At 48.6% G+C, this 24201-nt stretch overlaps 8 protein-coding genes across 8 annotated transcripts; 4 read left to right on the top strand and 4 right to left on the bottom strand.

The window, feature by feature from the left end:
• Window positions 1–1500, top strand: F5B22DRAFT_662072 (fusicoccadiene synthase; the record flags this gene model as incomplete). Its single annotated transcript, XM_047980415.1, has 4 exons — window positions 1–277; window positions 334–622; window positions 684–712; window positions 816–1500. 4 exons carry the CDS (start codon window positions 1–3, stop codon window positions 1190–1192), a joined length of 972 nt encoding a protein of 323 aa, XP_047825321.1. The 3' UTR covers window positions 1193–1500.
• Window positions 1501–6124: 4624 nt separating this feature from the next.
• F5B22DRAFT_550141 (amino acid/polyamine transporter I) lies at window positions 6125–8906 on the top strand. Its single transcript, XM_047972941.1, has 3 exons — window positions 6125–6645; window positions 6718–7676; window positions 7735–8906. Exons 1-3 carry the CDS (start codon window positions 6441–6443, stop codon window positions 8182–8184), a joined length of 1614 nt encoding a protein of 537 aa, XP_047825322.1. The 5' UTR covers window positions 6125–6440; the 3' UTR covers window positions 8185–8906.
• A 1140-nt stretch (window positions 8907–10046) lies between these two features.
• Window positions 10047–12288, top strand: F5B22DRAFT_550263 (uncharacterized protein). Its single transcript, XM_047972943.1, has 7 exons — window positions 10047–10860; window positions 10916–10982; window positions 11095–11289; window positions 11381–11446; window positions 11512–11741; window positions 11791–11879; window positions 11931–12288. The coding sequence occupies exons 1-7, from the start codon at window positions 10204–10206 to the stop codon at window positions 11980–11982; spliced, it is 1356 nt and encodes a 451-aa protein (XP_047825323.1). The 5' UTR covers window positions 10047–10203; the 3' UTR covers window positions 11983–12288.
• On the bottom strand, window positions 12120–15011 carry F5B22DRAFT_550177 (AMP-binding enzyme). The gene is made up of 5 exons (XM_047972942.1): window positions 14829–15011; window positions 14658–14772; window positions 14401–14520; window positions 12808–14329; window positions 12120–12697 (listed from the first exon to the last, which is right to left on the bottom strand). Exons 2-5 carry the CDS (start codon window positions 14668–14670, stop codon window positions 12457–12459), a joined length of 1896 nt encoding a protein of 631 aa, XP_047825324.1. The 5' UTR covers window positions 14671–14772; window positions 14829–15011; the 3' UTR covers window positions 12120–12456.
• Window positions 15012–15110: 99 nt separating this feature from the next.
• On the bottom strand, window positions 15111–16685 carry F5B22DRAFT_550272 (Thioesterase/thiol ester dehydrase-isomerase). Its single transcript, XM_047972944.1, has 8 exons — window positions 16447–16685; window positions 16338–16378; window positions 16245–16260; window positions 16108–16173; window positions 15939–16053; window positions 15774–15839; window positions 15637–15715; window positions 15111–15517 (listed from the first exon to the last, which is right to left on the bottom strand). Exons 1-8 carry the CDS (start codon window positions 16486–16488, stop codon window positions 15439–15441), a joined length of 504 nt encoding a protein of 167 aa, XP_047825325.1. The 5' UTR covers window positions 16489–16685; the 3' UTR covers window positions 15111–15438.
• F5B22DRAFT_629151 (uncharacterized protein) lies at window positions 16338–19107 on the top strand. The gene is made up of 2 exons (XM_047976461.1): window positions 16338–16378; window positions 16447–19107. The coding sequence occupies exon 2, from the start codon at window positions 16884–16886 to the stop codon at window positions 18588–18590; it is 1707 nt and encodes a 568-aa protein (XP_047825326.1). The 5' UTR covers window positions 16338–16378; window positions 16447–16883; the 3' UTR covers window positions 18591–19107.
• Window positions 19108–19221: 114 nt separating this feature from the next.
• Window positions 19222–20023, bottom strand: F5B22DRAFT_550285 (uncharacterized protein). The gene has a single exon (XM_047972945.1). The coding sequence runs from the start codon at window positions 19850–19852 to the stop codon at window positions 19268–19270; it is 585 nt and encodes a 194-aa protein (XP_047825327.1). The 5' UTR covers window positions 19853–20023; the 3' UTR covers window positions 19222–19267.
• A 2909-nt stretch (window positions 20024–22932) lies between these two features.
• Window positions 22933–24087, bottom strand: F5B22DRAFT_640159 (uncharacterized protein; the record flags this gene model as incomplete). The annotated part of the gene is made up of 2 exons (XM_047977816.1): window positions 22933–23388; window positions 23548–24087. The coding sequence occupies 2 exons, from the start codon at window positions 24085–24087 to the stop codon at window positions 22933–22935; spliced, it is 996 nt and encodes a 331-aa protein (XP_047825328.1).
• Window positions 24088–24201: the final 114 nt, after the last annotated feature.

The raw sequence follows: 24201 nt of genomic DNA on the forward strand, positions 1-24201 counted from the left end.
ATGGATTTTAAATACTCTCAGGAGATTAATTCTGGGTTTTACGAAACCTTTGGGCTCGATGAGGGTATTCCTCTTCGCATACACAAAGATCGTCACCTCGAAGTTAGGGGGGCGCTCCGGGCCCAACGAGACTGGACGAAACACGTGCGCAATGTGGATGACTACAAGGGAGGACTAGGAGATCCTTTCACCTTTATCTGCGTGACCGTTCCCGAGTGTCTTCCTGAAAGGCTAGAACTTGTTTCCTACGCAAACGAATTTGCCTTCCTCTATGATGGTAAATCCTCGTATATTGAACTTGAACAAATAGGCGGAAGCTGACTTTATTGCTAGATAAAATGGAAAGTTTTGACTTAAAGAAAGATTTCGAAAAAGAGACCACTAAAATGCTAGACGCGTTTGGAGATGGCGCTCTTGATCGGAGGGTCAACACCAAATCCGGTCCAGAGAAACGTCTACAAGCGCAGATGCTATCGGAGATGATGGCTGTCGACCAGGTACGAGCTATGACATCGATGAAGGCATGGGCAAAGTTTGTGCAACTGGCATCACGCACGAGGTCATTGCCATTTGAAACACTTGAAGAATATGTCCCCTCACGAGTCATCGACGCTGGTGAGCTGTAAGTCCCCGAGAATCTCACGATAAAATAAACGTCAAGTTATTGACGTTGTGCCTTCTAGCATTTGGTTCGGCACCCTAACATTTGGAAGTAAGTTGTTCCCGGAATCAATTTGACCCTTTGGACGGCTTTCAGGGTCGAATGGCTATTTTTGGAGCTTGTGTCTAATTTTGGCTAACTATGGGTGTTGTAGTGGCGCTCACAATCCCCGATGACGAGTATGAAATGTGTATGGAAATGGCGCGACCAGGCTATGCCGCTCTAGGCCTGACAAATGACCTGTTCTCATGGGAAAAGGAGAGACACGATTCCGTGGAAGCAGGTCTAGACTACGTGTTCAACGCCATATGGGTTATAATGAAGGAAAGATCAGCCACGGAGGCGGAAGCAAAGAGAATATGCCGCTCTGAGATCAAGAAGCACGTCTTGACATTCAAAAAGATCGTAGAGGAAACGAGACACAACGCCTGCCTTTCCCAAGATCTTAGGACATACCTTGAGGCTGTGTTGTATTCGATTTCTGGAAACCTTGTTTGGAGTATATACTGCCCCCGGTATCGGGAGTTCTGAGCCCACGTCAAGGGACAATCCTTGTCTCAGGTTCTTCTAGGGGCCAGTTTAGGTCAGTACATAATATACTTGATGGCATTAGTAACCAGAATCAGCTGTTCCTCATTGAAGCGACAGCATCAATTGGGCTTGAACTACGAAGTTCGTGGCGGGCATAGACAGCTGTGTAACGACGCCATCTAGGGCAATGATCGAACCCGAATCCATGGACTTGGAGCTGCTGGGCGCATGGAGTGTGCACATCCATTAGGTAGTGTCTAAGACACATCCGTATTGCTGTACCCTAGCCGAGACTAATATTATGTGACATCTCCGTTGCCACTGTGCACAATTATAATAGACCCAGATCGTCGGTACCCTTGAATGAAATGGTACGCTAGAGGAACTAGCTCAAGACCTGAGGTTAGTATCTACAGCATCCTTGTTAGTCAAGCCACCGGCGCTGGGAGGTCTCTGTTGATTACATGTATGTACACTAGCCCAGGGGCAAAATGGTCCTAGTTTCACTATCCTGGTATGGCATCCGCTCGGCTCCAAAGAGTGATCATCCCTAGACAGTACTATGGAGTTGTCTACGTTCAACGGGCCTGGGAGCCTAAAAACACTATTTGCTTGAAAATCGTTCTGTATAATATAATCAGACAATGAGATAGATATTGTCAAGAGTTACTTCCTCGAAGACGTACGCTGGCATGCCTAAATGCGTAGAAGAGTTGATAACGAAGGTATCTAATGCTTCTTAAGAAATAGTCTCAGCCTATCTAGAGTAGCTATAGTACATTACGGTGAGTTTCCTGGTTGCATACAACTCGAGGATAAGCGCCGTATAGGATAGGATACGCTAGATGAAGAGTTACCACCCTACGGTTTCATTCACCTATGGCCCATCAATAATACACTACTTATCTGAGGCTTCACTAGGCACAACTTACTCAAGCCTCCGCCTATGCAACGCCCTATTAATGCTTCTTTAAGAGCTCTCCACGAAAAGGTCTCAAATTTCTCCCCTTTGGCGTTCCCGGTACGTCGGTAACCTGGCGTGTGGCTCATCCAATAATTATAGGTTCAGGTGCGCTAGAAGAACGCCAGAAGAGCGCCGCCTTTAGGAACTATTATAATAAGCATTTTTTCGGGCACAAGCCACAAACTTATATACTCTTCGTCGTAATACACTAATGAATCCATATATGCATAGTGCTTATGAAAGTGAAGCCAGCCGGCGTTGGATTGATCATGCCTAAGATGCAATTTGATCATCAACAGATAACCGTAAGATTCGGGCATCTTTAATTTCTCAAAAAGGTACTAAGCTACATCAGATTGGGCTACTGTGTTGGTCGTCATTGGTTTTTTCATTTAGCCTCACCTCCAAAATCAGCTGTGTGTAGTAACATTAAGAGCGGGATCATATTCAGAATACAGTTCGCCCAGGCTCGGAAACATGAGCTTAATAGGCAAAGTAGTACGTTATCCTTATATGTTCACAGCACACATGTGCCATATTTACAGAAACTTCTTACAGAACTTGCCCAACAACTCTATCTCCACCCTCTCACTACGGTGGGTTCTTTGGCTGCTACCACATGGGCAGGCCTGCTCTCAAACCAGTAGGTCTTTTCGCTCAACTTTAAAGGCAAAGGAGAGGAAGATTTTCTGGCTGATAGATAGAAGAGAAGACTTAAATCATCAATCCAGCACGAGTCTTCAACATGTAGCAGCGGTAGTAAATTGTCATTCATTTCGATTTTTGTTGCACCCATTTATACTGTTCAGTCTTTACAAGCTCACTTTGACGTCATCTACTTATCTTTTCCTCTGCCCCACTGCTTCGTTGTAGTTGGAGCACGGCTTGTCGTACTGTTTATCACGCAACCGAAATATACCAACATATCTCGACACTCTTGGAACGCAATGTTAAGGCCGGAATTAAGCCGCCTGCGCTCATCGTAGATAGCGGATGTCAGGTAGATTGTCCCGGAGTGAATAGAAGGTCAGTCACAGTCAAGCAGTTAGGTAGAAGGGTAGTATAAAGACTCAATATTGTAGTCATTGATTCCTAAACCTTCTAACTCTCGAAGGGGCCCAACACCCCTTTATATAGCCAGTAGGTCTAATATAGCCACCCCTAGGGTTTATGTGACTACATCACCTGACAGCGGATTCCTTTCAGGCCCTCGAGGTATGGCGAGTCAATTAAAGAATGATCTCTACATAAGTATAAGTGACATTCCGAATTTAAAACCTTTGAAACCCTCTGCATCATTTGGCTTATTCCTTTCTCACGGGGTATCTGGCTCAGATTACCTGTCGATATACTCTCTGGAATGGACCCCTAATACCCCCCTTTTCGGCTACTTTTCATCGCAACTAATTAAGTTGAGTACTTAGTGAGAAAGGTTAGACTAGATACGATAACAAGACTTGCTGGACGTGTTGCTATATAAATATGATGTTTGCAAAAGCAAAATGCTTTCATCTTCAAGCCAGATCTCGCTGTCATCCATGGCGGGCCACATGCTACATAATTGACCGAACAGACAAACTGCAAGTTGTAATTGATATACTGTGAGTCTGCGTCATTATTGAGTACTTAAATCTACTGGTCGCCTACAATAACACACGAGGAGGTATTTCTGGATTTAGGGTTGCACGGTCTACGGTATTCTCTAGTGGTCCAATTAGCCTCCCCTCTATCTTTCGTGTCCTAGGCATGTATTAGGCTTTCGGAATCAGCCATCTTTGCTATGGAGTTGCCAGTAGCTCGTTGGATACCTGAAACTGTACAACTGTAAGTAGTCTGAATGCACCCACTTCCGCAAATCCTTCTATGATCTCGCACATGCATAATGACATTACGATATAGTCACATCTATTCGGGGTCTTCAATGTTAGTTCCACAGAGACATTCGAGGATTCAGAGGTATTGTTATTAGTGTATATTACCTGCGCTATAATTAAGCGTTATGTCCAAGGTATAATTACCACAGAGCCATAAAAGGACTAAACGATAATAAGAGATAATCTGTGTTACAGCTAACGTATAATTAAGTCTCATTTAATACACCATTCCATAGGAGGATCAGTATAATATTTTTAGGAATGTTAAGCTAACTTTAAGGCCCTGGAGGAGTTGTGCTCCCGAAGCGACCCATGATATGGTTATATGCGACCTCACCTCGATAGCGCTGCTTCTCGTGCCAATGTCTTATGAATGATTGAGCTAGGTTAGTTGCAAAAGTCAGAACGGTGATAATTGCCTAGTTTTTAGAGATTTTTATCTGCATACTATAGATAGATCGTAAGTGAAGGAGAGGGATACACATCTCTCATATCACGAGCTGGAGTGATAATTTATGAATAACCACCACTCCAATGAATGTTAGCTCGCAAGTCTACATAGACAACTGTATTAAACGGAAAAGCAAATTATTTATATACGGGTCGATTTAAATGTATTTAAAATGACCCCTCCGAATATAGATAGTGACACATAATCAATCGCTATATATGATTTGGTTGACACGGATGTGAACTTGTCGGTTAGCGAGAAAGATTAGCTAAAACCTGATACTAGTCAAGACAATAGTAATCAGATCACAGTTGCAAGCGTCAAATTTGCTAGTAATGTTGAAAAAATGCAATTTTATATAAATATACGAAGACAGTGTTACTGGACTTGTCCCAAAACTGTACCTAAGTTACAAGCACTGAAATTATCTCTATATTATCATTACCATAGCCGCAGAATAATTCTTTTCTTAATATTCCCTCCTTTCCGGAATATGCGGTGGATCGGTGGTGGCTCTTCGCCACGCCTGGTGGCAATCACGCCATCACAATCGTCAAGGAAGCAGACTTGTTCGACCAAGCAGCTCTATGCCCATGAAGCTAAGAAGCCAAGACACGATATCATCCACAGAGCATGGAAACCAGCCTGAGCTGAACCTTGAGCAGTGAAACTGTTTAGGCATAATATAGGGTATGTTAACTCTTAAAAACCATCGCCTGAAACGCTAAATAGCTTCTTGGAGCAACATGGTTGGGATGACAACAGCACTAGCGGATGCACCCGGTAGCAGCCGCATCACCTCATCGGTCATATGCTCGGCCAGTCCGTCGTTTGAATTAAATATCGAGATCAGCCGATTGCCTGAATGAAGTCACGGAATGTCGAGGCTGAGCACTGAGTAGCTGCTCAACGGTGGCATGTTAAAAATAAAATGTGTAGGACTCGGGAAGTCGATAGATGTTAGGTAGCTTGGTCATTTAGGCAACGGTTTAGGTGACATATCCGAAAGGTTGCCTCCTCGAGGTAGAGTACGTTGGCTTCGCTATTAGACTTGATGCAAGTTGAGGTCAAAATCGCGCGTGTAGTTTGGATCGCATGTGATCACGGAGCCCAAGAGCACCAAGACTTGGCCGTAGAGTGCAAGAGGTGCTCCCTAGCCCTGGATTGGTGTAGCGAGCAAAGACATGAGAAATGGGTGGTATTGCGCAATAGAGTCGACTGCAAGGATCAATTTCTAGAATGCGGCGAAAAAAATATAACAATGTTGATATCTGCATATGATAACTTGGCATGCCACATATATTTGTTACCTAGACTTGTCGTATAGCTGGAGAAGCTCTCGATGGACAGATCCTACTGGACGTCTTACCCCATCTGGAAGGTAAAAAGCAGCCAAGTCAACCCATTCTCGGCTCCATTGATTGCCTCGCTCTCATGGTCGGGATTCGAGTCGAAAGAGGTAGCGAATAGACTACTTGGGTATTCTGATAGAAAAGAACATTGAAATTTTTCGCTGGTACAGCTATGGAATCAGCCATCACTGCCCAAACGCAACACCTTCACATGAGCTGGTAGCAGGGGTGTCCTTGTACTGTGTCTGCGAGAAGGCACACTAATTAACTAGAGCTTTGAGTTTAATTCCCACGTAGGCATGGTTCGCCCGTACTCATGCTGTAGTTGCGTGCGGCTCGATTGAAAATTCATAACTGACATCGTCGGTACCTCATTACTAGATTTCCTGGTGATGGACAGGGTGCTATGGCGTGCTCGCCAAGACCTTGTCTTTTGACCCAAATGCTACGTAAGAAAAACTCTATGGCGCCATTGGCTGCCAAAATGAGATCTACAGTGCGACGTGGGCATATGTGCATATAAAAGTATGGGTGCAGAAGGTCACATCACCTGCTCGAAGCTCTATCTACCTCCTCGCCTCTCAATTTCTTCCCTCATTCATCACGGATGCCATCATATGGGACCATGGGGACCGACCGGAGTAGCGATCTCAAAGATTCCGAGCGGGATATCTCACATGAGGTTGGCTCGTCGGATAATCCAGACGTCGAGTCGGTGGGCAATGTCCAGAAATATGATTATGATGACTCGAGGAAGATCGGGATTACGGGTGCCACGTTCCTGATCTTGAATAAGATGATAGGAACCGGAAGTGAGTCCATCCACGTGCCATCATTACCTTGTCAGACTTTATTCGTGTCGTATGTACTAATCTGCGACTAAGTTTTCTCGACCCCGTCCAGTATCTTTGCCGCTACAGGGTCGGTCGGCGTCTCTTTGTTCCTCTGGGTAATTGGCGGCGTCCTTACTTTCTGCGGCCTCAGCGTATGGCTTGAATTCGGGCTAGCTATTCCTCGATCTGGCGGTGAGAAGAACTATCTCGAGCGCATCTACCGTCATCCTCGCTACCTTGCCACATGCGTCTTGGCATCCCAGATGATTCTACTTGGATTCTCGTCCGGTAATGCATTGGCTTTCGGACGATATGTGTTAGCAGCATCGGGCTCTGGTGAAGGGGATGGTTGGAAAGCTCGCGGCATCGGCATCGCTGCAACGACCTTTGCTGTTGGCCTACATGCCATTTTCCCGAAGTGGGGTATCCGACTTGTCAATGCCCTAGGAATCTTCAAGGTGGTGATCCTGGTATTCATAGTATTTTCAGGTTTCGCTGCCTTGGCTGGTCACGTCCGCGTGGAAGTACCCAATAACTTTCACAATGCGTTCGAGCTCGAAGTAACGGAAGACTATGGCGGCACGGGAGCTTACGGCTATGCGAATGCGCTGTTGAACATCATATATAGTTATAAAGGCTGGGAAAATGCCAACTACGTGATCGGCGAGCTCAAGCACCCTCGAAAGACATTGTCCATCGCAGCTCCTCTTGCTATTGGTGGCGTCACGATCCTATATGTCCTGGCCAACGTCGCATACTTCGCCGCCATCCCGAAGAAGGACCTGGCCACGTCCGAAGTGCTTGTCGCAGCACTATTCTTCAAGAACGTATTCGGCGACAGTGCGGGCGCCAGGAGTCTGCCTGTGTTTGTCGCGCTGAGTAATCTCGGTAACGTCCTAGCAGTGAGCTTCGCACACGCCCGGTTGAACCAAGAATTCGGAAAGGAGGCGTTATTACCCTTCAGCAGATTCTGGGCCTCCATCAAGCCCTTTGGCGCCCCTGCCCCTGCAGTAAGTAACCGTGAGCCCCTCATTATAGAACGAAATATGATGCTAATGAATGCGAAAGCTGTTCCTTCATTGGATCGTGACGGTTATCGTCCTAGTTGCCCCTCCTGCCGGCCCGGCATACAATTTCGTCGTCAACTTGTACACGTACCCGGGATCCTGGATCAATGGTTTCGTCTGTGGGGGTTTGATATACCTGCAATGGAAGAAATCCGAGAATTGGACGTCACCGTGGCACACGTACCTACCCATCACCGTCCTCTACCTTTTAGCGAATATCTTCTTGGCTGTGACCCCCTTCATCCCTCCAAACGGAAACTGGAATGCTGATGGGTATCCATACTACGTATTTCCCGTTGTCGGAGTTGGTGTCCTACTGCTTGGTGGTTTCTACTGGGTCTGCTGGACTAAGATCTGGCCGGCTATTGGTGGTTACAAGATTGTTGCAACACGCATCATCGACAATCAAGGAGTGGAGGCGATTCGATACCGCAAGGTGAAGAATCAGTAATGTCACTACCAATATGTTGGCGTACGTTTGTTTATTGTGAAAGGATACCCGAATAGAAGATGGTGGTAATTTTTCTGAAAGCGAGAGTGATTACTTCAGCCCCAGCTAGACTTAAGAGAAGAGAGATAAGCGCTCATAAAGGGATACGACGAGCGGCCCTGTTAGAACCCCTATCACATTGATGAATCATTTTCACCTCTTGTGGGACCCCTAGTCTCACCTATGTCATTCCGCGTTTGCTACGTTCAGAATATCGCATTCCCCCACCCCCCGTACAAGATAATGTGTTACCACGGCGAGACAGCGGCTTTGGGATTTCTATGATACTCTTGGTCAGGAATCGCAATTACGAGGCATGAGCAAATAAGATGGTGTGACAAAAAGCTTCGCCGTAATACCGAGATACTGAAATGGCGAGTTGCCCGGGTCCAGTTAGGTTTGAATTAGCTCGTAAGGAGATTGATTCGATCATTATGCAGGCAGAGGGAATCGACAGAATAGAGTTAGTTGTATGTGAGAGGGGGTATCACTAACAAAGCCTCGTTCGCATATTGTTTGTTTCCCCCCTTCGTTTTCCTCCCACCATACCATTTGAACTCATCGCGCAATCATCCTTTCCCGCTTTCCCTTTCAGCCTTCTCATTGTTGTTGTAGTCTCTTTCCATTCCATCCCGACTTAATTCCCATAGCCACGGCTGTCAAGTAGGCAGGACCACTTCTGATCCATGCTCATGGCCAAAATGAGGGGCCTCATTCCCAATAGGGAGAGCTGCATGTGGCTCAGTCACGCGGTTTCACCTCGCTCGCCCGTACACCCCATCTCTCGCTGTGCCACCAGTAGTCAGGCCGTTCGTTACAAGCATTTTGGATAGGCAGCCTACGTGAAACCGGTGGGCGTTGTGTCAGTGCTACTCTTCACCGACATGCCGGTGTACAGTACGTACATATGCATGTATCACCATAGCCATCGCCTACATATATATGTACACCTGATACATACGAAATGATAGCCTCCTCTTACTATTGCTGGCGGGAATGGTAGCGAGGAGCTACCTGCCTAATTCAATTTCCACACAGCATCTGTGTAACGCGGAGAACACTGCAAGACTGCAGCCCTGATAATATCCTGGGGGCGTGGCCTCCCCACCCGTTTGCGCCTTTCCAGCAACAGCAAGGGACGGGCAGAGACGGGATCAAAGGTCTACCCTCATTTACCGACAGATCTTTTAGACCAGCATTTGGGCCATTTGAGGACGATTCCTTGACCACCTGCCATGATCCGTGGAGAGATAGTTAGGTACATGAAGTGGGCATGTAAATATGTGGTAGATATATGTAACAGATATATGTAGCATGCAGGTAGGTACACACACCTACCTACCTCCTACCTATCTTTAAGACGGGAGGTATACACTTTTACACCTACCATACCCTTTCCCAAAATCAAAAAAGAAGAAGAGGAAGGAGAAGAAGAAAAAGAAGGAGAAAAAGAAGAAGAACGCCAACTCCGCACCTTCCACCACCGTCCCCGTCTTGCCTTGAGCCTCCTCCAAAACTCCCGCCTGCCCTACCCGCCCCTGCCGCCCACCGCATCCGTCCCCGGCTGCCCTCCTCGCACCAACTGCTCATGTTCACTGTTATTTCCACATCTCGCCCTTCCAAGGTTCTCCATCTTTCTGTCCAATTACCCCGTAGATCAGTCATTTGATCATTTGAAAGTCTCTATTCAGCCCTGTGGATGTGACTGGCTATCGTGCTCACATGTATGCTCTCTTACACTGTCCAAACGACTTGTTTTAAGTACTTATTCACCTGGCCGAGCGTTCACGGTCACATGGTCCTGGCTTAGACCAACCCCAGTTGTCTATCTATCCATCCATCTAGCCACCGCCGTCAGTGCCTGCGAGGTAGAACCTTCTTGGTTCGTCGTACGGCTATCAGACCCTTTCGGAGCAGAATATACAACACATCTTTCCACCCGTGGCGGTTTGGGCTCAACGCTATCTTGCATGGCGCGATATGACACATCGGCTGTCTCTTGATGTCCAGCTCGATGCTGCCATCCTCGATTTTGCTCCTAAATACATGAAGAGTCAATTGGAGCACCTGGCCCGCGAATGTGACGAGCGCCTTGAGCGTGAGTTGCTTCCACAATTCCACGCCATTTTGGCTCAAGTCGATCAGGAGCGGGATGCTTTCGAGAAACAAAAGCAAGCTGCCGTTCGCGACCTGCGTGCGCACCTCAAGCTTCTCCGCTTCGATGCGGCGACAGTCGAACAGGCCATCAACCAGCTTCATGCCATAGCACCCCGTCATCTTGCTCTGTTCCCGAGCACTACGTCACTGACGTTGCCTATGACCGCCTCTCCCTTCACCTCCGCCTCTACTTCGAACTCTCGCTCCACGCCTAGCCCGGCTGCTTCGTCTAATAGTGCTTTTGACCATCTTTCTGACGCAATTCCAGGGAGCCATGCTGCTTCCTTAACTGAGTCAACTCCGGCAGCAGATGCGCTGGACTTAACGACCCAGTATAATACCACAATGCCACCTAGTCTCGACTCTGCAACCCAATCTTTAGCTACTGCTGAAAGTTCTAAGACTACCTGCAGCCCCAAACGGGACCAGAGTGCCGAGAGCGATGCGTCGTGTAAGCGGCAAAGAACAGCCAAGGAGAAGGTATGCGCCCCTATCGACTTGGTGATGAGCTTCATACACCTGACGAGTATCGTAGATATCCTTGAAACTAGTAGATCCCGACAGCCCGCGGACGGTTGCGTTCCCAAATTTAAAAACAGGAGGTATGACCACGGTCTCTTTCATAGCCCACGTATAGTCTTGATTAGCCTTTTGATGTGCGCAACTTTCTATCCTTCACTTTCCTTGCGAGTAACAACTGATCTTTCCGGATAGAATGTATATTTCGCCATGCAGACCGAGAAGGATATTTTGTCATTCGATGTGAACACTGCGAGCCACAAGGCATCTTCACCGAGCCTCCTTTGAAGAACAATAGGGCACTAAAGCATTTTCAAGAGCATGTCAAGTGCGCATCTGGGGAAGAAGAGCTGACAAATGAGTCCATTTTCGAAAGATATGCGTGGCAAGGTATGAACTCCTCCCCAATACGCCTTATTGTTTTCATTCTTTGATTCTTTATCTCTTCTTTTCTTTACTCTATTCGTCTGATACCCGATAGTATGGGGAGGTGAGATGGCCAGTAAATATTGGATTAGAGAACACGTTGGTTCAAAACCTCACACTTGTGAGTTTGGATTTTCTATACATTCTAGTTGCCATAGATGAGATATAGTTGCTAAGTTAAGATAGTTACTCCTACGAGAGCCCTCCAGGGTAATTCCCTAGGAGATCGTACGAGTAGTATGCGCAAACACGACGCAGGTGATGATTTTTCAACCTCATTCTTTAGATTGCGAGAGTCAACTCGCAGCCTTCTGCCAAACCACGAGGGAGAACACGAAAATCCCCGTCGTACTCTTAGAAATGTACCACGGCTTGATTATGCAGAAATGGTGGCACCAGGGAATAATGATTTTGAGGTACGTTTGACCAGTCGCACCAGAGAGACAGGACTGATATGAGCGCTAGGCACCTAAGACAGTTAAGATTACTAGGGCTACCGCATCTCGTAAGCGCAGGCTGACGAAGCCTGGGGTCAATTCGGTAGACTCTAAAAAGTATGGCACCCAGTGTTACTCTTCAAGGTCTCCATCGCTCACAATTCTTAGACCATTTGGCTATATGTCCGAACCTTGGCCGAGGCGATCAGCTCCACGTTGAAGCCGTAACCTATGTGTCGAAAGAGGTGGCAATAATAGCTAACAGTCTAGAACGGGAACAAGCCTCCATGCGGACTAGTTTCTCTTACCTTCGATCTTGACGAAATATTGCAAAAGAAATACGACTAAAAATATTAACAGAAATACGTTGATATGGTGGCAATGGTAAAATTGATGAGCGGTGCTTGATGAGTCACAGATGCATGCATCAAATCATAATCAAATTCATTCTAAATGCATAGCCATCTGTTCGAAACACCATAGATAAGAATTCAGCGAGTAGACGCAATGTTGAATTGAACTGGCGCCGATATTTCCTTGAGCTCTGTCCATATTTACTAGAGTTACGGCCTATTGGTCTGATTCAAATTACCGTTGCTGTTTGTCTTTGTTTTTTTAGTGTACAAAATCGTTGTCTCTCCACGGCTAGTGGTGGTACCAATGCAGTTCGTTTAGCATAGGAGGTGGTCTGGGATCATAGCTTCGCTTGTCCTACTTGAATAGCGAGAAATTCATCCGATGTGAATGGCATGTAATCGTCGCCTTTCCCGTTTTCCGAGATCCAGAGTAACGAATCGCCATTCATCTGAAACGGGTCGATTCCGGCTTTCTTCAAGGGAACCTTATCTTGCTTGTTGTTGTGCGTGGCGGAACGTGCGGCAAGTTGACGCAAAAATACTGGCACGGCATACTTGGGTAGATGATCTCGGGCGTGTCTAGATGATGAGCGTTAATACCAAGGTCAAATATAACTTTTTTGTAAACATATCGTAAGGACCATGGGAGAAGAGCCAGGTGAGAGGGGTAGATCACACGAGACACGTACCTCAGTAATCCCTTATAGTCAAAGTTCGAAACGTCCGTGTTGATGTATATAGCTGCCATACCGGCCTTGCCATCGTGGCCAGGCACGGATACGCCGTACACAGTGGCCTCGCTCACCCCCGGGTACTTACCTAGGACCTCGGAAACCTCGGCTGTACTCACGTTCTCGCCCTTCCATCTGAAGGTATCCCCCAGTCTATCGAGGAAGAACCAGCGGCCGTCGGCGTCGCGCCGCAGGGCATCACCCGTGCGGTAGTAGCAGTCGCCCTTGCGGAAGACGTCGTACACGAACTTCTTGGCCGTGGCCTCCTCGTTCTTGAAGTAACCCGGGAAAGCGGGGGTGATGGTCGGCGGTTGTCTGACGAGGATCTCGCCCCCGGTCTCGTACGGCACGCGCGTCGCGAACCCCGTCTTCTCGTCCCGCACGATATCCCCCGTCTCTGCGTCCACTGCCACCGGCACGAGGATGCCGTGAAACCGCCACCGGCTTAAGAGACCATGGTGCCCCACGCTGTGCGCGCGGAAGTCGCCGCGTGCGGGATTGTCGAGGGGCAGGATGCCCTCGGTCGAGTTGAAGAACTCGTGGATCGTCTCGATGCCGAAGCGCTCCCGGAACGGTATCCATACGTCCGGGCGCAAGCCGTTGCCGTAGATGGCGCGCACCGAGTGTTGCTTGTCGAGCGGTGAGGGCGGCGCCGCGAGGAGATATCGTAGCGTCTCGCCGACGTAGACGAACCACGTCGCTCGCGAGGCGCGCACGTCCTCCCAGAAGCGCGAGGTGCTGAACTTGGGAGCCAGACAGAGCGTCTGCCCCGTCAGCAGCTGCGTCATCCCGCTGATGCCGCCCGTCCCGTGGTACAGGGGCATGCAGTCGTAGTAGCGCTCCGCGCGTCCTAAAGCCGCGTTATCGCTCGTTGGCGTCACGTACGCGAAACCGCACTCTTTGGCGGCGCCGTGCATGAAGCCTGCCGTAGTAGGCACGATGCATGCCTTCGGCAGCCCGGTCGTACCGCTGGTGTAGAACAATCCGAAGGCTGAGGCCGGAGTCACGGCTGCGCGGAGATCATCGGGCAATCGCGTCGTAGGGAGGGCCTCGATTTCAGAGCGTACATCGGATAATTTTACGACGCGGACACCGGAAGCTTTAAGATCCCCCTCCACGGCATCCAGCCGCGCCAACAGACCCTCCGGTCCGTCCGCGAGCACGAGCTTGGACTCTGCGATGCTCAGACAGTGCAGCAGCGCCTGCTGGCTGAGGTTATGGTTGATCAGCGCGGGCGCGGCCCCGATCGCCCAGAGGCCCATCCACGCGAGCGCGAAATCTGGGCTGTTGATCATGAAGAAGGATACCAAGTCGTTCGCCTGCACCCCTTGCGACCGGAAGAAGTGCGCGTACTGGTTCGCGCGGGTATATGCTGCGTCCCATGTGTACGAGCCGCCGCGCCACCAGATGCATTCTTCGCTTGGCTGGGCGCGCGCGTGGCGCTCGAAGAAGTAGTAGGGCGATATGCGCTTTTCCTTGACTGTTGCTTCTATTAGTGTTGCTGCTTCGCGCTTCTGCGTGTATGTAGGGATGTCATGTGTAGATACGTACTGGCTTTCTGCAACATCTTGGCCCCTTTACGCTTGGCCCGTATCATCTGCACGTCCTGTCTGATGTGGTATTTGCCGTCGAGGTATGTGAGGCCTGCGGCGGTGGCCGCGATACCCGCCACTGTATATACATAGTTCTAGGTAAGCTTGTGATATTGCCAGTTTCCCTCGTGAATCGAGGTGTTGAAGGGAAATGTAATTTGACGGTTTCGTCTCCTTCGTCGTCAAGTTTCACTTATTCTGATGCCTAAAACGTACCGATCGTCGCCATAGCTACTCCCCTCCTATCGCCCCGCCTTTGGTGTGGTGAATGTTGAGCTGACTTATGTAGTTCCCAGCGCGACGGAAATAAATCTGCAATGTCTAAGATAATCTGCAGCGAGGTTAGTATTTCCTGTAATAGTAGGCGAAATAGCCTACAGTTCTCACAAATTTACCTATACTCCAACGCTCCGCTCGTTTTTTTTCTATGTATGTATGTTAGCGAAAATGAGTAAAGCTATTCTGTCCTCTCTAAACGCCGCCTATAAGTAAGTAATACCCAAGTCGTTTTAAGCTTCTTTCGACAAATAGCCGAGCTAAAAACCGTTCGGCTTGTCGTTTCTCATTGGGCCCCCCGGCTCATTTTATCGGGGTCTGGGCATTGGAGCACGGCAGTTTCAACTTGCTGGGGGTAGAAGCTGGGGGGGAGAGCAAGCCAAGCTGAAGAAAGGAAGAGGATAGGGGCTTGAGTCAGGGCCACCATTGCTTGCGAATTCATTGAAGGCACAAGATGATTGATTCATTGATTTCTTATTCAAGTTTGGATGCTTTATAAGCACACTATGTTTGTTCACTTATCTCGACCACGGGTTATACATATTCTTTTATTTATATTTGTCTTAGTGAGCATCTCAAGCAGTGAGGATACCGAGCAGGCAAAAACTTGAACTCCATCTATATTGATTACCGCGATTCACAAGGTTTATGATTTGATATACATATATCTATCTATACCTATGCTAATATGACCAGGCGCTGTTTTCATGCTATATTCACCTTATACATCATCGGCGATCTCAGCATGTCTGGGTGGAACGAAAATCTCGTGTTGGGCCTTGACCGCGTGCGTTACATACCTGTACATGTTAATTCCGTATTTCGATTAAGATGGAGAGATATGAGGCTGCTTTGTCAACCCGATGGAAGACATGACAAGCTAGCTAGCTAAACACCGAGGCGAAGGACAATTACTCACTTTGTATGGCTCCCCCTAGCTGCGAGTTCGCCTTTGCTGTTTCGGAAGGTCACAGACGTATATGCCAAAGTCTTCCCGACTGCAAGCAAAGATGAGCACTGATATTATCTAACTTGCGGGGGTGGGAATGAGTTTACTCTTGTCGCAGACAGCTGTAGCTGTAATTTTATCACCAACTCTGCCACCACCACTCAGGTATGAGACTATCAATTCACGTCAGATTCCAGGTTCAAGTCATAGGAGAACAGACCTCTTCGCATGTCCCCCAGTAGAGTGACGGAGTACACAGGAGAAAACTATACCGTTGAGGTCAGTTGATACACCGGTGTTGTAAAGTCCAGTAGATGCCACAGCAAGCGAGCCTCCTAGATCGACCATTGAGGCAATCGTGCCTCCGTGCAATATTTTGAGTCGATTCTATGTAGCCTCGATGAGTGAATGCGCCTCACCTTCAGGAGATAGGGGCCATACCGTATGATCTTTCGTGATATCCAGCTCAAAGTCAACCTTGCCACGGACGGCATTTGTAACTCTTATCTGCCACCGTCGGTTAATTGGAAGTTCATGTTTTTTTTATGATATCGTAGCTGGTTTAAGCTAGAGCTCACATTAGCCCCCAATAGCCTATAGATAGATGTGTGAGCATTGTGGTTTGCATGTAGTGGAAAGATGTATGAAGGCATTGGAAGTGCCTCACTAACCTCGGTTCTAGCCCGGACTCTGCCATGAATGACTTCAAGACCTATATACCGGTATCTATTAGACATCGATGTGCGTATATGGTAGCAGCCAGTATTAGACGCAACATACAGATCGGACAAACCTGGTGGGAGTAAATCTCGGGGAGGCCATCTTTATAGAAACGTCGCTGAATGCTTAAGCAATTGATTGTCAACACCTTGAAGCTGCTTGGGTGTTGTAGGTAGGTACCTAGGTAGGGATGAGTGCTATATCTTATCCCTAGGTAGGCCCAGAGTAGGCCCTATACCTGCATGCTACAGCAACTACAGAAAGCGCTATAGAGGTAGGTGGGTACCTACCTAGGTACCTGGGTTTCCCTTTGAAGTTGCCATTTTTTTTTTGGGTTAGCGGCTCAAGGAAGGGACCCTCCTCTGGCCATCTACGCACCCCGAAACGGCGTGATCACGCTGTAGCAGCCAACGGGCCTTGCGTCTCGGTCTTCGCCTACGCCACGATCAATCCGGCATATATCATAAGTATACAGAGCGTGTGGCCGCTGGCAAGAAATGGCATCAGCATCAACAACGTCCGCCGAACTTGCCGAAGCTGCGACAGACTATACACGATTACACATCACACCATTTGACTTGTCCCTCCAGAGCGTTGTGATCCCCGCCTCTGTTCTACCGCGCGCACGCAACATATCCTACCATACCATTGAGACCTTCCCCGAGAAGCGCTTTGGTTTCGTTGATCTGCCCACAATGGATGCCGATAAGCTCAAGAAGAAACTCAATGGCGCTGTTTTGAAAGGGTCCAAGATACGCGTAGAGACGGTGCGTCCCGAATCGGCACCTCAACCCGACGACGACACAACCGATGCAAAGAAAGAGAAGAAGAAGAAGAAGAAGTCGAAGAAGCGGAAGCACGAGACCGACGTGACTGAAGGCGTTCAGCTCGACGGCCGCAAAGTCAAGCGAGGATGGACGACTACGGAGCAAGAAATGATCGAGGAGAAGCGCAAAAAGGCTAGGAAGGACAGGAAGGAAAAACAGCTATCCAAGGATGAAAAGAAAGAGAAGAAGGACAAGAAGAAGAGGGCAACTGTCAAATCGAAGTATACTGACGAACCTGAATGTCTCTTCAAAACCAAACTCCCTAGCGGCACTCCTTCGGTTGAAACCAAGGAGACCGGCGACGAAGAATCATCATCACACAAGAAAATCCGAGGCCGAAGGGGCAATCGCGAAGTCATTGTGCACGAGTTCGAAAAGACTACCAAGTATCCTACATTCCTTAAATCCAGTTCAACCGGCGCTGGCGCCGAGGCGACTACCTTTGAGGATGGTGTTGGCTGGGTTGATGGTAATGGAAACGTGGTTGAACCAGTGAAGTCAAAGAGGCGGCCAGAAGTCATATCGGCTCCAATTCCCGCCAAGCCTGAAAAAACCACGCCTTTATCTCAAGAAAAGGCGGTAGAGGAGGAGGACGACGACGACGAGACGAGTAGCAGTGGATCATCCTCGTCTGGTGAGGATGATGATACCTCTAGTTCCGGTTCAGACTCTGAGGCCTCAGATCAACCGTCGAAAACAGTAAATACGCCCAAGAAACTCGAAGTCAAGACCCCAGATTCGAGCAGTCCCTTGACAGCCACCAAGCCTGATTCCGCACGTCCCAAGTCTTCAGGGTCCATCACAAGCCTGTCAATCAAGATACCACCAGCCACACCCGCTGCCAAAAAGATACACCCTCTTGAAGCCTTGTACAAGCGACCGCAGGGAGCCGATGGCGAGTCCAATGGTGGCTCCGAGATGGTGCCTTTCAGCTTCTTCGGCAACGAGGATGACATGGAAGATGAAAACTCGACGGTTCCTATGAGCCAAGCGCCTATGACTCCATTCACGAAGCAAGAGTTTGAGTTCCGGAACATTCGAAGCGCCGCGCCCACACCCGACACGGCGCACCCCAGCCGGTCCTTCAACTTTTGGGCCTCGCAAGACTCCGTAGACGATAATGGGTTGGATGCGGAGGATAGTCCCACGAAGCTTGATGACGTGGCAGAGGAGGAAGATGAGCAGCAAGATGAAGATGTAGATATGGAGGGGAATATGGCAGATGAGCCGACCAGCCAGACGCCGGCGAGCGACTTCCAGAAGCAGTTTTGGGAAAGCCGAGGAGATTTGAACCGTGCGTGGAGGAAGAGGCGAAAAGCGGCGGCAAAAGAGAAGCGGTATCGTGAAAATCGAGCGAGGGCAGAACGTGCCATCTAATCATTCAATATTCTCACTACTAGGATATGATACGATCATGATAATAATACCATTCGGATATTCTTTACTTTAGCTGATCCATGCTTACACACGTCCTTCATGCTTATTATATTCAGGCGGGAAAGCCGATACATCTTACCGAGTTCGTTATACATGTCATATCGAGAGTGTAATTCACCAGATCCTTGCTCGCAAGCAAGTACGTGTTCACAATATGTGTTGTGAGAACAGTGATTCTGGATTATCAGCGGAAGGTCACAACAGAACTACGCAATTACTTTCAAATATAGCAGTGAGTGTGATTACGGTGACAATATAATGAACATGCTACGTTATGAATAAACGGGGCACAGATGTGTTTCGGGGTCACATAAGAGAAAGTCTGAATTTCCAAGGAGTGACTCGCAGAGATATTGACAAGACAATCTGTTTGATTCTCGAGAACTCGAATTGTTTGCGAACTTGCCCGCCCCCATGCACCCGCCACCCCCAATCTATTCAAATAATACGATCCATAATGAACAGCGAGGGGACTAATGGTAGCAAGAATCTAGGCCGTGTTGTAGCTGCCGATTTGACGTCCTAAAAGTATCCTCCCAGGGGAATGATGCTAGCGATTGTTTTTTTTTTTTTGGTTGGTTTCTTTTGGTGTTATAGGTGCTCGCAAATTGAGGATATCAAGAACTTATTTGCCGCAAGAGCAGCCAGAGCCGCATGTGCCTGTTATAGCAATTCAGGTTAGCAGCGGGCATGCAATCGGAGATGATGATAGCGGGGTAAGCGCCATGGCATAGCAGAGGTGAGGGGAATAGAAGAGGAGAGGGAGAGAGGGAGAGAGGGGGGCGATGCTTACATCCTTCGCCACCAGAGCAAGAGCAGTCACCCTTCATTTTGGCTGATTTGTGATTTTGGTCTTGGTCTTGGAAGACGGTAGATGGATATATGGGTGCAGAAATGTAGATAGAGCGGTTGAGTGTGGTGTTGGATAGTTGATAATCGAAGCGACTTGTAGGAATGATGGAGGGGAACTGAGGAGGCTTATATAGGCGATTCCAGACTCCAGACAGAACTCCAGACTCGAGGACCCCAAACATGTGCCACCCACCGGGCAAGTCCACACAGCACGGCGCGAGGCCAATCAGACAATGGGAATGACCGGCTAGTGCAGGCAACGACAAGCAACAAGCGACTTTGCGTGGTTTGTGCCGTTGGACGCCTCCTCTGCGTCTTTTCTGCGCGACATCCATCTCAATCCCATGCATCTCATTGTCATTGTGACTGTCACTATCACGGTGGACTTCCCTACTGGAGGTACCTATCTTGTGCGTGGGAACCTTGTACCAGTATATACGTACATCACATTACGTATGTACTTACCTGCCTCAATGTCTTGAGGAGGCAGTGTTCTCTTTCTTTCTTTCATCCCCAAGTTCAAGCTGTTGCCGCCGCCTCCGTCATCCCTCCCCTCGCCGCTTGCAGTCCGAGGCTAACAGCAACACACACCTCTGTGCTTCATCCCACGGGATACCGTACCTAACAATGGCGTAGGGTGACCAGCAGATAAACTCACAATCTAACGGAAACACCGGCTCCTTCACCTACACCTAGTAGGATACCTTAGTACTACTGTATGATACAGTGGGATACAGGTACAGCTCCATAGACCATAGACCAGGTGTGAGTACATAGTCGATCGCGAATAGCAAGTATGCGTACCCCCGAACTGCCCCGAGTGCCCTCCCCCTGCCCTCCCCTCCCCTCCCCTCCCTCTCGCTGCTCCTCCTCCTCCTCCTCTCGTGCGAGAGAACCTCTCTGCAGGGAAAAACCCACTGGTATTGGCAAGCTAGGCGAAGAAGAGCTAAGCCTCGAGGGTCCTGCTTTCTTGTCATCCCCTCGATCCCTCCCTCGTTCCACGCTGGTCTGGTACGCACGTAGTAGCTACATGCAGCACGCACAAGTCACGCAAAGTGTGTGACATCAAACCCGCCCCTACCTCTGTTCTTACTCGCCGCCCGGTCTGCGCAGCAAGTCCATGATCGTCGCCCTCTCTCTTTCCTGCTGTGGTAGGCTGAGCTGCAAATCCCGCCGCCGCGCTAGGGAACCCGGCCAGTGTCGGACTTTTTTGGGGGGGTTGATAATCATGACCAACAGCGTCAACAAACCTCCAAGACCGGATGGGAGATCATTCACATCCCACAGTGTGTGTGTGTCTTAGCTATTGTGTACCAGCATGTCCATTCTAGCCAAGGTAGTAGCCCTCTTGTCTGTAAGCTGTCGCTCTTCGTCTGGACCATCTACGTGCTTCACGCCAAGTTCTCACTTAGGTAGGCAGGCACTCCTCCTAGGTCAGAAAGGTATGGCCATCCATCCAACTCCATTGTTCCCCATATCTTGGTCCTCCGATGCCCCTCGGAAATAGTAACCAATACTCCCACGTGGCCAGTTACTCTGTTGGTTCATACAGGCTCGTTGTGCGTGCAACGTTGGACAAGATGCGGTACACAAGTGAGAAAGGGCTTCTGGTAACACTTCTCAGACGAGATGGAAAGGGAATAAATGCATAGATAACCCTGCTTGCTCCGTGGCGAGTCAAGTGGCAATGACAACGCCACGATAAATGATGTTTACCCCATTCGGTGCCTCTTGCATGTGTCTATGCACAACCAAGACAAACAATAGCAAGGGGCAGAGGTTCGTCGAGTCCTGCAACAGTCCGGTGGCCGGCCTTCGTTAGTCATTCGAGTTACGTCGCCAGCCGTCCAAGTAAAGAATGCTATCTCCCTAGGTATGCAACATTCGTGCGTGCGTACTGCGGCTTGCGCTCCCGTTTTCCTCATCTCTCGTGCGTCATGACAGCAACAACGCAGTTGATCGAGTTCGCGCTATTGGTGTGTCCGCTCCAAGTCCCATCAATGATGCATCCTACTCCAGCAGTCATCGTACCCTTTCGAGTGTTAGGTATCTTTGTTCGACTGCTGCAGAGCCATACCCAATCATCCCCCCCCTTGGTTCATGGCCAAGCAATCCTAACGAGCCCGGCATCCGGGGACCAACATCCTAGGACGTAGAGGCGTGGGATAACATGCAAAAGGCCCTTCGTATATTGGAGTACCAACGGTGGGTATTCTCAATGTTGACAATATAGGCTTCGCGTTGAGGAGCAAGTCAGATTGACTACTATCTCGTTTGCCAAAATTAGTCTCAGCATAAGCAAAAGATGAGTTATAATCATCAGTACGCCAGAGAGACGGGACCTGTTGAAAACCGCCGTTCCTAATGAGGGAGAGTTGATGAAGAGCCCCCATGAAACGTAGCTCTTACCACGCCATCAAGAAGCCAGCGAAGGTTGGTATGTATGGGAGCAAGGTTCGCACGATATTCAGCATATCTTATTAAACCTGAAGACTGTGAAAAGCATTGATTCAGGGTAGCGTTCTGCCCGAATATGTATTTATATTTTATTTAGCCACAGTCTTATCAAAAGCCCTCAGGGTTGCCAGCAAGGTGCTCACGTAGCGCACAGGATTAGCTCGCAATGACGAACAATGTCACCATTAATGATCAACTGTAACAGAGGCGGCGAATCACATTGAAGAATTTAATATTCTTGGCATCTGCTCCATAAAGATCTATGACATTGGATAGTTCACATCTTGTTATTAGCGTGTTATGTTACGAGTAAGTTACGAGACATCGCAGCGTTACTGCTGGTGTAGCATGTATAGATTCTTTAAAGGAAACAACTATCAATTAACGTCTTCTAACGATTCACAGCTCTACAGTAATGATATTAATTGAGTACTTATATCCACTATATCTCATAGTCAAACTTGGGATTAATAACCATCTGCCTAATGTATAACTAAGCTAGGCGAGGATAGTTATATGGATTTGTCTGTAGTACTTAGCTATATCAAAGTGGGATGCTTTTGATGCGAATCGGATTTATATGTGGTCATTGCGAGTTTTTTTTAGTTGGTGTTTTTCTGAGTATTTTTATTATAAACAATGCAGCCGGTGGTTTGTGGTACGAATCTGTGGTTGCTTTATTGATCTTGATCAATCAATATCCGCAATGACTAGGTCGGCCGTCAAGGCCTCAAGGACGACGAGAGATCTGATACAGCCGCAATCAGGCGTTGCGCCGAGATGCATGGATTATATTCTACACAGGCTCAATGAAGAGCTGATAATATCCCTGGGACCAAAAATGAATATCAGTGGGGGAATATTACGAGTAGTGCATTGCATGCTAGAATTTTCGAGTGATCTCGGATTCGTCTCATATACTGATGAACTCAGCCAAGTCGCTAATGCACATTTATTTTCCCCTGCACACTGCTTAGTCAGGTAGTACCTCTGATTTTCTCCTCTTATTTCTTCTGGGCGTCTCTCGCTCGGTTTCTTTCCATCTCTTAGCGCGTGTAACTGTAGAACTCGGGGTTTGAATCGTGCTCAAACGCGCCGATAAGCTAGTCGGACTCGCCAGCACAACCTCTTCGTCCCCAAGGGCCTCAGCGCATAAATCCAGGACTCCCTTGAGATTCACGAGCACGATCATCGCCTTCCCGCTACAGATGTCGACGATCATGTCCGTTCCGCGCAACTCGAGTCTTGGCGACCCTGCTGTGTCGTCGCTGCCTTCGGAGAGGCGCCGTATTGCGCGCATGGCGGCGGGCGGAGCGAGTTTCCGCGGCGTCACTGCCGCGTCCTCGTGCACTGTCGCCACGAACCCACAGTACCGACATTCTACCCCTAAGGGGCCGCGGAAAACGCAGTCTTTATGGATGGGTTTGCCCTGTGTTTCATAGGGGGTTGTGTTATTTTTGATATAGCACTCTTCTCTTCTAGAAAGGGGAGCAAAGAGACAATGATTAGGGCTAATAATGGTTGGAGTGAATGAAAAGTGAGAAATAAATAGTAGATTTACAAATGTACAAAATCGAAAGAGTCGTACCTCGCCCGTTTCAGCTTCCAATCGTCTCACGAGCTCTTGGACCTTTCTCTCCAGTACCGAGCGGTATGCAGCCCAACTCTTGTGGAGTTCGAGTTTCTTCCAGAACCCATTGAGGATCCGAAACATGGTGCCCTGTGGAGATTCCTTGAACGCCTTTTCTAGCTTCGCCGGCTTGAAGGGGGCGATGGATAGCTTCCGAGGCCGTGGTGGACCATTCAGTGATGACGGCGTTCCTATTACGGAGTGCTTCTCCTTGGCTCGGCGCGAGGGCTGCCGGCGCGTGGGGGCAGAAATAATAGGTTGTTGTGGATTTGATGATGATGATGTTATTTTCTTGAGGAAGCTCTCGCGTGAATGCGCTACTAGCTTCTTGTATCTGTCATTCTCCTGCTCGTGGTATATCTCGCATTCCATAAGGAAGTGGTCGAGGCAGTACGCCTGCAGTCGAGGCGGTGGCCATAGGCGTAATTCGTGAGCTCCTCGTGCGTCTGAATCCGAGCTATCGTCGCCGTGCTGTCCCTCAGTCACTGAAGCTTTCATTTCATCGACCGATCTACTCTATCAAGATTGGTATAGCTTGCTTACACGTTTAACCACCAACCTATATCGTCACCTAATCCTAATGCGTTCCGCTAGCTATAAATACATAGTCTC

The sequence above is a fragment of the Xylaria bambusicola genome, assembly GCF_022495145.1.
Source record: "Xylaria bambusicola strain CBS 139988 unplaced genomic scaffold F5B22scaffold_80, whole genome shotgun sequence".
NCBI lineage: Eukaryota > Fungi > Ascomycota > Sordariomycetes > Xylariales > Xylariaceae > Xylaria > Xylaria bambusicola.